The 13350-nt window shown below is 38.7% G+C and overlaps 1 protein-coding gene across 2 annotated transcripts in view; it reads right to left on the bottom strand.

The window, feature by feature from the left end:
• CASR (calcium sensing receptor) overlaps positions 1–13350 on the bottom strand; it is a 72754-nt gene that overhangs the window by 27423 nt on the left and 31981 nt on the right. For both annotated transcript variants that reach the window (XM_081025163.1, XM_081025164.1), the window contains exon 2: positions 815–1241. In XM_081025163.1, coding sequence (XP_080881289.1) covers positions 815–999 — 185 coding nt within the window. In that variant the 5' untranslated portion in view covers positions 1000–1241. The remainder of the gene's footprint in view (positions 1–814; positions 1242–13350) is intronic.

Here is a 13350-nt window from a genome sequence, read left to right as displayed (position 1 = left end):
TTTGAAGAAATTGTGCCTTGTTTTAGATGCCACATTTTAAGAGTCATGATAAATTAGGAAGCATCAGATGGAGGGCAACCAGAATGGTGAGAGGTCTGGAAATCATGTCATGGAGTAATTGTTTAAAAACTGAGACTATTTGGCCTGGAAAAAAAAATGATTCAACGAGATATATTAGCTGTCATTAAATGGCCAAAAAGGGTCCAGTCGAATAAGATGGATTCCGTGTTTCTCCATCTGTGTTAGACATATTCTCTGTTAGCAGGGGGATTTCGGGTTTCTATAAGAAAGACTTTCTAATGGGAGTGGTTCTAAAAATGCTATGGGTATTTTGAAGATGCCTGGGTCATGCCAACCACTGAGATTTCTTTCAACTCTAAATCCTTCAAAAACAAATAAGAGTGAGGCAGCCGACACTCAGCTATTACTGATCGTTGGGGCACTTACAGTCAGTGGGAAATAATCACTACTCAGGTTTGAAAGACCTACAATTAATTTCCTTCTAGGTACTTAGTCTTCCATTAAGCAATACTGTTTCCTGGTGAATGATGAGGACTCATTTACCAGGCACATGCTCCAACAGGCTATGGATTTTTCTACTCAGTATCATTGACATTTTACTTTTGGAAAAATTTCCTTTAAAAATGGTGGTGGGTGTTGGGGATCATAAGCCTCAGCATGATTATCAATCACTATTTTTGAAAAGAGAGAACCAAGTTTGAAAACAGAAAATTATTGGGGGTTAGGCACAGCTTTTCTCCAACCATCCAACCACCCAGAAGAGAAGAGACTCTGACTTGGCTCCTTCCCTTACCTGATACATTCCACAGACTCTGGCCTTGACTTTAGATCTTGATCTTTGGCTGCTACTCCAAAATGAATAGGAAAGAGCCCCCCGAGGATAATGTCCCCTTTCTTCTGGGCTCGCTGGTCGGGCCCATAGGCAGAGGTGAGCCAGGTAAATGCCAAGAGGATGAAACAGCAGCTATAAAGTGCCATAGTTCTGCTTTGTTTTCAGGGAGAGAGATAGGAGTGCTGGAAGTTCGGGGGCCCCAAGAACGTTCCCCCCTGGTGCAGTTCACTTCCTGTGGTGGGGGCACATGTCTACAGAGAGGTTAATAACAGACTGGAAGTTGTGGTGTTTGCATTTCCATTTCTGCCTTCTCCATGGCAGGCAAGTACGGTGGCTGGTCCTTGAGTCTTTGGAAGCCACATCATATAGAGACTGTCTGTGGTGCTTTCTAAAAGAAAAGAGAGACAAATGAATTCAACTAAGCTGATTTAAATCAATGGCCCCTGTATTTCTGGATTTACCGTCTTGTTACGATGACTACAACAGAGGTGGTTTCTATTTGGAGAGGCTGAGGGTAGCAGGTGGAGAAGGCTGGCTTAGAGTCTCATTTTTATAGCACTTCATGGAAGATACAGGAAACTTTAATTGCTCATATGGGAGAAGGACTGTGCTCAGTTATGAAGGCCACATTTTAAAGAGGCCATTGATAACTAAGACCTCCACTGATGTTGCCACTGGATTTAAACTCATTCATTCTTCTGTGTAAATAATGCATGGAACTGGTATAGTAGTAACAATTCCTTGTATAATAATAATGTTAATGATACTTTACTCAGCACAAATGTTCTTATAGAAAATACAAAATGAGTCATAAACTTGATCAAATTAAGTTTAAATCCGATTTTAAATCACAAAAAATTATGGCAAAAGGCCACTTATTCATTATTTATTATGATAGCCCCGCTTTTTGAGCCTCCTCATCACAGGTTTCTGGCTGCAGCTTATAATATGACACTCCATAAACCTTTGAAGAATAGTTCTTGAAAGGGACACAGATAAATCAGAAGTCGGGTCATGTTCTACAAAGCTCAACAGCTCGATCTAAGAAAACGTCCTTTGGTTTAGCATGATTGTCTTAGTAGGAACTCTCTGCTCTTCTCACTCTACACTCTTCTCACTCACTCTGTGGGTCAATTACCAATGACATATCAGCTACCAATACAGCTTCTCCTGAGTTTCAGACCCAAGCATCAAACCATCAACTGGACATCTCCACTTGGCTGTCCCATAGGTGCTTCCAACTCGACAGGCTCTAAACTCACTTTCTCCCAAACTTGTTCCTCCTTCACCATTTTCTATCTCAGCAAATGGCATGCCGTTCACAAAGACACAAAATAAGAAATCATCCTTGCCTCCTCCCTTTCTTCATAAATGCCCTTCATATTCGAACCGTCACCAACTCCTGTAGATTCTACTTCCTAAATCTCTCTGGAATCCATCCATTCCTTCCCATTTCCAAGGCCATCTTAAGTCCACCAACATTTCTTATCTGGATTTCTGCAACTATTTCCTAATTGGTGCTCTTTCCTCCAGTTTTGTCCTTTTGCAGTCAGTCCACTTTGCAAATCTTTGGATGCTATGGAACAGGCTGTTTGAAGCATAGGCTCTGGACTTAATCCTGGCTTTGAATCATAGTTCTACGATTTCCTAACATATGACTCTGGGCAAGTCACTTAACCTCTTGCGATCTCAATAAAATAATGCATGGAGATCCACCAGCACAGTGTATCTAGTAAACTCATAGAAAATGCCAGCTGCAATGAGTACCTTTCCAGCTTTACTCTTGCTAGTCTTCACTTTGAACTCCACACTCCCGCCATAGTGAACTTTCTTCAGTTCCTCAAATACATCAGACGACTTTTAAATTCCCCAGACTGCTCCCCTATTGGTCCCTCTGGCCTAAATTTTGTCTGGAAAACATCTGCTTATCTTTCAGCTTTCAGATGTCCATAACTTTGGGGGCATGGCTTGGAGAATTGTGGAGCCTTTGTGTGAGTGGAGAAAAGCACTCTTCTGGGGCAGACACAGCCTTGGGCCAAGCCATACTCCCCTACTGCGAGGGGAGTGGCATATAGGCTGGTTCTCCACTCATGCTAACTCCTCAGTTGTGCAGTCAGCAATGTACGGGACTCTTCAAGGAGGCCTTCCCTGAACACTCAGACCAGGCAGGTCCACCTGTAATAGCCTTTTACATCTTGGGAGTTGGAGTTCCTTTCATGGAAGATTCATCACACTTTACTATAATTAGATGTGCAGATGTCTGATTTCAGAGCCTAAGCTCTTAAACATTGTCATACGCTCCCCCTTTTCCTTTAGGATCTCCAACTGCCTTCTAGAAGAAGATACTGAGCCCATATGGAAGGAACATCCCTGCAGACATTCAATATTCATGGAATTGCCTCCAATAATGTCTGAACTTCCACAATCATCCTAGTTCTCTGACTCCAGTCCTACTTTTGGCTTCATTCCTTGGACCTTGGTCAGATATTCAGTCATTCATTTAGTAAGTATATGTGCTAAGGCCTGGGAATATAAGGTAACAAACACATGCACATTCCCTGTCCTCAGAATTCCCAGTCCGGGGGCAGGTACACTGGTGTAGAGGATCATAATTTACCTCAACATTCAGAAGTGAAAAAAAAAAAAGTATTGTAACTTTGTTTTCAATGACTAAATTCAACTTTGCTCCCAGTACTTAGCACAGTATCTGAAATAGTAACTGCTGAATAAATGTTTGTTGAATGAATGTGTAAAAAAGAAAATATTTTGGAAGGAGGCAGAAACTAGTACTTATTGAACCACTTATGATGTCAGGTTTACACATCTAATGTACACATCTAATGTATTTAAACTTTACAACTATATAAAGGGCAATACCAACTTTACTTTCTAGTTGAGGGAATAGATTCTCCAAATAGTCAGCTTACTCAAGTGAGACATTCTGGCACTTGAATTAAGAATGCCTCAAGAACTCAGAATTTTAAGGAGACCCATATAGTGCACTAAATTAGGAGAGGGAACATTATAATTGGCTAGGGTAAGTCACAAAGACCTGTTAAATTTTTCCTGTGAAAGATTAACTACTTGGAGAAGTTTATTAACTTCATTAGTCTATTCAAGAGAAAATTCATGGCAAGAAATAACAGATGAAGGAGAGATTTCATGTCAATTTGCAGTAGTTAACTCCACTAGTCTAATGTAGTTTCCAAACCACCCTTTTTAGTCCAATTACCAGGGTCTAATTTGCTTTCAAAGCTGAGAATCATGCTAAGTCCTCCCTCTCCCTTTCCTCCTATATCCATTCACTTTGTTCTGTTGATTCTCCCACCTCTCTCCACTCTGCCTCCCCGTTTTCATTCCTGTTGCCATTGCATCACCCTCACGCCCAAATTTCTTGTTGCAAAAGCTTTCTTTTCTTTCTCCCTTCCTTCTCCCACCACCTAGATATGGACAACTAGAGCGGTACCAAGCGTGATGGTAGCAGAGTGGATTAAGAGTTGGAGTTCGTCATTGTCATTTCAGCCTGCAATTATTAGATTACAAAAGTTCTTGAATAATCAATAACACTTCAGTTTTAGTATCTACGGTAGACTTCTAATTGTATCCCTCATATCTGTACTCCTTTTATGCCACAGTAAAATAATTTTTAGCTGGATAAGTGGTTGTTCAAAATAAAAAGAGTACTTTCCCCAACTTCCTTTATAATTATAATTAGTTTTGGCCAATGGGATGTAAGTTGAGATGCCCTGTGGCAGCTTCCAGGAAACTTGGTTTAAGAGAGAGTTGGTGTTTGTCTTTTGTCTCTTCATCCCCCCATTTTTCTATTCTGCTGCATGGAGGTGAATGTCACAGCTAGAACCCATCTTGAACCAGGAGCCATATCCTAGGGAATGATGGTGCCAGGAGCTGAGGATTTCATGGAGCAGAACCTCAATACCAGACTGTGCCTGGATTTTTACATGACAGAGAAAAAATGCTTTTCACTTGTTTAAGCCACTGTTGTTATATTTTCTCTTATTGTAGCTATATTAACCATACCTATCCATGAGTCACAAATAACCTCATTTGTTCTCTTTACTATAAGTTTATTTCATTTAAATCACATGTAATTATGTTTGTCCTCCTGAAAAAAATAGTATTGCAAACACAAGCTAAAGCTTTATTTGTTCTTTATCTCAATGACAGGTACATTTGGAAGAAGAAATGATTCATGGACCAGCTGGTTTCATGTTTAGAAGGTCCTTGAAATCATGAGGAGCATTTCAGTACTGACAGATTATTGATATCTGAGTTCCTCTTCCAAGAGATGTGGAATTGGAGGTCAGGGCAGAGGGGTCTATAGTTTCACAGGTTTGTGATTTTTGTAAACTCATACAATTATTTATTCAAAAAACATTTATTGAGCTCCTCTATATGGTAGACACCAGGGAGTGCAAGGCACTCAGGAAAGAAAGTTGAGATTGTTGCCTTCAAGCTGCTCCTGGTTTAAAAGGAGACAAGAAGATGTCTTATAATTACAGTGATGCAAATGCTAGGTAGAGGCATGAACTACGTGTTGAGGGAGCACAGAGGGAAGAGTGATGTTCTTTCTGGTGGCTGCCAGGAGAGAGAATTAATTCCAGGGGGGACCGGAAGCTTCTAGAGGGTGGTGCCTCATTTTGTAGCCTGGCACAAAGCATAGTGCCTGGAACTTGGTAGATGCTCCACAAGTATTTGCTGAATGAATGAATGAATGAATGAATGAATGAATGAAGCATGACCAGTAAAAACCAGGGGCTGGTTGGACATTCTACAGTACAGGACAGAACAGGGAAGGGATCACCACACATGACCGAAAGTTCCTAAGGGCAGGGATTCATCATGATCACAGTTGCATTCCTAGCATCTAAGGAGGAAACTGGTATCGAATGGATGCTTAAAAAATATCTGTTGAACAAGTTGGGATGGCTCATACAAGTTCCAGAGTAAAGGACAAATTAACAGAGGATAGCAAGGCAAGGTTAGGCGTCAACCATGCACATTTCAATTTTCATCAAAGTAAAATCAACCCTGGGCTTTAACACTTTTGGAAATGGTATAATTCTAGGGCAGAATGATTTTTGCCCACATCTCAACTAGAGAAAACTGAGGCATAGACTTTTGGAATATAAAACCATTCAGTAAATTAGAGGCACGGCAAGTTCAAATGTTACGATTTCTCAATCCATGGATGGCAGAAATAAAAATTCTGGGTTGCCCGGAAAAAGAGGTGGTTATGAAACCAAAATTGATTTCCACTAGAGATCACTTCTCTTCATAGGGGAAGGACACTGATTTGTCTCTGGTTGATTGTACTCTTTCCCTCTTTTGTCACACTGATCATAGAGAATACCAACAGTAAGGTGTGAAGCTACTTTTGCAGAAAGGTGAAGCAGGTATGTTTTAATGAGGGTAGACAGGGAAAACCCTGAGAAAATTTGACCAAACCCCGAGTACCTGGCTCTGGTTACAGCTTTCTTTACCTCTTGCTGAGCACACATCCACAATGTGGGTTTTTTATACACACCTGGTGTACATTTGCCAAAAAATTAGGGATATCATATCTGTCATCACCAATGTGACCATCCATTTTATGTCAGACTTCATTCCTTCTGTATTAAAGCAAGAGGCATCTTGTTTTAAAATGAGGGCCCTCTTTCAGCACTGGGGGAACAAAAACTGCTGGTCACACTCGGCTGCCTCCCTCCAGCCCTGCTTGTCTTCTGCCCGCCAGCTGCACAGGTTCTTACCCTCCATCTCCCTGACAACAGGTGTGACTTTTGGAGAGTCCATGCCTCATTTAGCCCTGGTAATGGCTTAATTGAGTCGGAAAAATGCAAGGACAGGAGCGTGATAAAAACCAGCTGAGCTGGGTTCCTGTTAGTCCTTGGAAAAAACTATCAGGGAAGGGAGGAGAAAGGATGAATGAGGGTGAGGAGGGACATCATGGGGCACCCAGCGAGGTAGAGAGAAGGAGCCAAGACAAAGCACATAAAGAAGATAAGGAGGAGAGGAAAACCAATTCATGAATGCTGGACTATGAACTACTTGGTGACAGGGCCTAGTCTATCCCATTTGTGGCCTGGAAAGCAGAGGGGTATCCTAAATGATTGTTAAGTGAATGACTGCATGTGTGGAGTGACAGCACGATAAACCATCTTAGGAGTTTATGAAACTATCTCAAGAAGAAAGTAAAAGACAGAAAACTAAATAGAATGGGAGTTGTGGCGTGAAAATTCAAGGTTAAAAAATAACAAGAAATGCATATTCTCTGCTCCAGAACCTTGTGAGCTGAAATGTATGCTGGCTTTGGGCTTTGATAGGACCAGTGAGTTCTTGGGGACAGAAGTCACAAATTAAGAAATGTCTTGTCCTGAAATGTTTCCCTAAAGCAAGCTCTGCTGATGGATGTGTGGATACCCACAGGCTTAATGAAATGGTTCAGGTGGAAAGCAAAGACATTCAATTCATGCTGTCATAAAGAAAAATGCCAGGGCTTCCAGCCCTACAGGAAAGAAATATTTCTGTGGAATAATGTCCTGGTGTTGCCTTTCAAAAAAATCACCAATGAGCGCTGACAACCCAGGGTGGTGTATTTTTCATCTGGTGTCCCGAAATGTGCCATTACAAACTGTTCTAGGGTAAAATAAGTGTGGGAATTGATGGGCACTCTGTGCCACAAAGGCACGGTCTCCTCCCAAAGGCTCTGAGAAGTCCTGCTGTAAAGACAACTGCTTAAGAGCAACCTACTCATTTCCAAATTTATTTCAGCATGGAACACTTCCACCTCCCTCCTCTTGCTCCAGGGACACTTGTTACAAAGCTGGGAGACACAGGCTTGGGAAGTGCTGACCTAATGGAAAGTGTAAAAACCTTCATCGGAGCCGCTCCCAGGGTCTGGATGCATTTTTTTGAATGGAGAGCTATGCCTGCCCCTCTCTGGGCCTGGTGTTTTTTTGTAGGCCCAGGTCTGAGATTCCAGAGAGTAATACTGGAAAGAAGGAAGGACGGAGGTGAGGTAGGTGAATGCTGATGCATACGCCAATCTGGTCTTGAGGATATGTTCTGACTTCTCCCAGGGGATGTTTCTGCGGCACTCAACGAGCTTGCACACTAAGCCTTTCTCCCTCCCAATTGTAGCAACGCTGGCCTTGCAAAGTGGCCCTTTACAAGGACCACTGGAGCATGCAGTGGTGTGTTGGTAAACCAACTCTCCAAAGGCAAAACAAACAAACAAACAAAACCAAAGGAGAAAAATGACCTAATTTGTAGTGTTTGTTGAATACTCCCACCATGGCACATTTCACACTACCAATGGTTTAACAACCAACTTGGCAAAAATCCTTGATATTTAGCCATCGGCTCTCGTGCACCAGTGGAAGCCTGCTCCAGCATACCACTAGGACATAGCTCTAAGCAAATGGAAATACTGGTCTTCCTCGGAAAAACTGGCCCAAATTATTTTATAGGCATTATTAATCTCCGACCTCCTGTTTCCCTCTCTGCTTTGACTATTAGGAATCTGCAACCAAATCTGTGGCCCAGCTCTAGCTAAGATAGAAACCAAACATGTGCGTATCTGTGTTTTTGATATTACTGATGGTATTACTTTTTCTTCCTACTCTTATTTCACCCCAATTTCCAAAATCTTCCATTTTTATAAATAATGATAGGACATGAACAGAAAAACAAACAAATACATAAATCTGGAGTTTTGTTGAGGACAATAAGAAATATCCCCAGGTGAAACTTCCTGTGTAATTAGGAAGAAGGGGTCTGGGAAAGTCATTCTTGCCTCATTAACTGAGTGGGTAGATTTAAGCAGACTGTTTTGGTACACCAGGTCACCCATCTAAAAATATAGAATCTTAGAGGTAGAAGGGACCTGGGAAGTTTATCTGGTTCACATTGAAACCTTCTGACACATCAGTGTTTACATAATAGTGGCCAAGTTTGTCATGTGTAGGAGTTGGAATTCAGAACTCATTGAAAAAACTGAGTGAGGTTAATGATGAAATGGAAGTCATTTTCTTTCTTTCTTTCTCTTTTTTTTTTCTTCCTGATTTGTCAGTGTACCCTAGTGTGTCATTTGAGGTCTCCAGAAGACCAAACTTACTTTTAATCATAGCATAAAATGTTTTACGGGAATTCTTGTAGTTTTAATTGGACCTCAGGTGCATAAAACTGGATTAATCATAATCCTTGGTTGATGACATCTGCATCATTGGTCCATGCCTGGCCCACTTTTTTTTCTTTATTAAGTTATTTATATACAAACAGAATATATCTATATCTATATCTATATCTATATCTATATATCTATATCTATATCTATATCTATATCTATATCTATATCTATATCTATATCTAATCTTCTGTTTGTATTTCTTTTCCATTTTTCTATCAGAATTTTGGTCCTTTTCCTTTTAAATTTGAAGAGTTCTTTATGTATTATGGATATTAGCCTTTTATCTGTGATATGTGCTGCAAATGTTTTCTTCTAATTTGGCAGTTCTTTGACTTTATTTTACCATGCAATTTTAAAAAACATTCTTATGTAGTCAAATTTATAAATTATTTGTTTTATTGCCCTTAAATTTTGAGTCAGTGTTAGAAAAGTTTTCCTTACATGAGTTTGTAGAGGAATTCACCATATTTTTTTCTGGTTTAAATTATTAAATTATTTTCTATCTAATTATTATTTTCTATCTTTTTTTTTTTTTTTTTTTTTTACATTTAGTTTCCTCATCAGTGAGAAGTTTATTTTTGTGTGTGGTGAGAGATGTGGATTCAATTTTATCTTTTTTCCAAGTGGCTGTTTAATTTATTTAAAAGCCCATCTTTTCTTCCGTGATTTAAGAGGCCACCTTTATTATTTCTATATTTACTTAGATCTAGCTCAGGACTTTCTAGTCTACTCTACTGGTCTGTACACCTATTCTTGTGGCAGTAACACTGTGTTTTAATTATGGGGACTGAGCATGATTTAACACCTGGCAGAATCAGTCCTTTGTAGTTTTTATTTCATTTTTTTCAGTTATAGTTGACATCCAATATTATTTTATGTTAGTTTCAAGTATACAACACAGTGGTTAGACATTTATATAATTTATGCAATGATCCCCCCGATTAATCTAGTACCTACCTGGCACTATACATAGTTGTTGCAATATTATTGACTATATTCTGTGGGCTATATTTTACATTCCTTGTGACTATTTTGTAGCTACCAATTTGTATTTTGTAGTTTTTTTTCCTTAGTGTGTTCCTGGCTATTCCCGAATGCTTGCTTTTCCTTATAAACATTAACATCAACTTGACTAGCTCCATGAAACAAAAATAAAAGTCTTGCAGATATTTTTATTGGGATTGTTTACACTCACATCTTTATGAAGTTGAGTTGTCCTATTCGAGAACAGGGATGCCTTTTCTTTTGTTCAATTCTAATTTTGTGTCTTTCAGGATTGTTTCCTCTTATAGGTTTTGCACATTTTTGTCAAGTTTATTCCTAGGTATTTAATCATCTTTGTTGCTATTATAAATGGGGCTTTCTTTACCATTATGTCTTCAGCTGGTTATTGTTTGTTCCATGAAAGCTATTGATCTTTGTATGTTAATTATATAGCCTTATACCTCATTGAGTGGTTTTATTATTTAAATTAGTTTCATTGTTCATTGATTCTCTAGTATTTTATAGATATATTTTTACTTTTTAAAACTGAGATACAACTGACATAACATTATATTACTTTCAGGAATATGACAATTATTTGATATTTGTATATATTGCAAAATGATCACACAATAAGTCTAGTTAACACCCATCACCATATATAGTTATAATTTTTTTTTCTTGTGATGAGAACTCTTAAGATCTACTCTCTTAGCAACTTTCAAATATACAATATAATATTATTAACTATAGTCAACATATTTTTCATTATATCCCATGACTTATTTATTTTATAAATGGAAGTTTGTACCTTTTGACCACCTTCAGCCATTTTTATTTCTTTATGAAGTTATTTTTAATAATAAATAAACATCTGAGAATCTACCATCCAAAACAGAGAACATCAATAGTACCCTCCTTGTATGTTCCCCTCTTGCATCTCATTCTCTTGCTTCTACCACCCAAAACCATCATCCTAAATCACAGTCACAATTTTCTAGCTTTTCTCCCAACCTTACCACCTCAGCTTAAAAAAAACTTTTTAAAAATTATGATAAAGACTAAGAGGATACACATGAAAATATTAAGAGTGGGGCCAGCCCGGTGGCTCAGGCGGTGAGAGCTCCATGCTCCTAACTTCTAAGACTGCTGGTTCGATTCCCACATGGGCCAGTGGGCTCTCAACCACAAGGTTGCCAGTTCAATTCCTCGACTCCTGCAAGGGATGGTGGGCTGCGCCCCCTGCAACTAGCAACAGCAACTGGACCTGGAGCTGAGCTGAGCCCTCCACAACTAAGACTGAAAGGACAACAACTTGACTTGGAAAAAAAGTCCTGGAAGTACATACTGTTCTCCAATAAAGTCCTGTTCCCCGTCCCCAATAAAATCTTTAAAAAATATATTAAGATTGATTAGATCTCAGTGATTTCTTCTTTTTTTGAAATATAAAAAAATATGTTACTTTATTTTTATTGGGGAAAGGATGCCAGTTCGATTCCTCGAGTCCCTCAAGGTATGGTGGGCAGCGCACAATGTAAACACATCCATGTAACAAGCATCCAGATTAAAAAACAAAAACAACAACAAAAAAACAGAACCGGAGACCCCACTCCTGCCTCCTCTCAGCCATCATCCTCACCCAAGGTAGCCCAACAGCCCGACCTCTGCCATCACCAGTCAGTTCTCAATGTTTTTGAATTTCATATAAATGGAATTATGTAATATGTACTCTTTTGTGTCTGGCTTCTTCGGTGCAACTTTCTGTTTGCAAGACTCATCTACATTGTGTGTAACCTTAGTTTGTTTTTTCTCACCATTATATATAGTATTTTTATGGTTACATCACCCATTATCTATCCATTACTTGTTATGAACAGTTTGGGATTTTAATGAATAGTGCTATGAACACTTTTGAACATGTCTTTTGGTGAATATATATTGAGTTTATACCTAGAAGTGGAATTGCTGGGACATAGAGTTTGTGTATAATTTAGCTTCAGTAGATAACTGCCAAAACTTTTTTCAAATGGTTGTAACCAATTTATCTTCCCATGAGCGGTGTATGTGACTTTCCATTAATCCATATCCTCCCCCACCCTTGGTACTGTCAGTCTTTTTCATTGTAGTCATTTCTTGCTTTCCTTTTGTATGGTTATATCCTGTTCACCCGTATTCCTAAAAAATATTAAAATATTTTTAGCTGTTTTAAACTTTATAAAAGGGTATCATACTATATGTAACCTTCTGAGACTTTTTTTCACTTAATATTATATTAATAAGATTCATCTATATTGTTGTGTGTGACTATAGTTCATCATTTTGACTGTGGTGTAATAGTCCACTGTGTGAATATATTGCAACTTATTCATTCACTTTCCCATTGATGAACTTTTGAGTTATTTCAATAATATTGAAATTATTTCCTTCAAATTAGCTCCCGGACTGCAGGAATCATGGAAGAGCTCTATGAAATTCTAAAGGCACTTAAAGTGGGATACTAGCTTCTTGCAAATTTCCAAGGCAAAAAATGACATATCCCCTGTATTTTATCATCCTGTTTTACAGAAAAATTTTTCCTCATAGTTAACTAAAATCACATATATTTTAAAAATTAGGGCCATTTCCTCTTGCTTAATTTACCACTGCAATGAAAGATCAGTGGCAGAAAACTCTCCTTCACTTACAGGTGGAATAGTTACCTTCGTTTTTCCAGGCTTAACAACTCAAATTTCTTTCCAATCTTTCTGCTTAGGACTGTTTCATATTTATCTAGGGATATACATTAATATCTCATGACAGTTTTCTAACTTCTTCATGTTATTTTGTAGAGTACGCTAACAAAAACTGGTGCCGTGCTTGAGACTGACATGGGATTGAGAAGCATTGTGTCCCAGCCCTCATGTAACAGATCTCAGCACGTATTTGTTGCCTTTTGCTCATAACATCATTTGGCTGACTCACACCCACATTCTAGTCATTTAGGTCTTCCTTGTTTTTCCAATACACATTTGCTTGAGCAGTCCTTTCAGAACCTCTATTTGTATTTTTTTTCAATCCCCAAATATATCAAATTGCAATTGTTCAAGCTGAATTTTATTTCCTTTCTGAAGAACTATGGCCCCCTGTTAAATTCATTTTGAATTTTATTTCCATTTTTGAAGGACCACGTCTCCCTGTCAGGAAATATTGATTGGTTTATTAACTGGTCTCTCCAACTTTATACATGTCGGAGAACCATGAACCATTATTTAAAAAATAAGTGCTGGAACACGCTACATGCAGTTGCCCCTGTGAGAAGGTTCTCCAT

This window comes from Rhinolophus hipposideros, assembly GCF_964194185.1.
Source record: "Rhinolophus hipposideros genome assembly, chromosome: 2".
Taxonomy (NCBI): domain Eukaryota; kingdom Metazoa; phylum Chordata; class Mammalia; order Chiroptera; family Rhinolophidae; genus Rhinolophus; species Rhinolophus hipposideros.
This window is presented reverse-complemented; position numbering and strand designations above follow the sequence as displayed.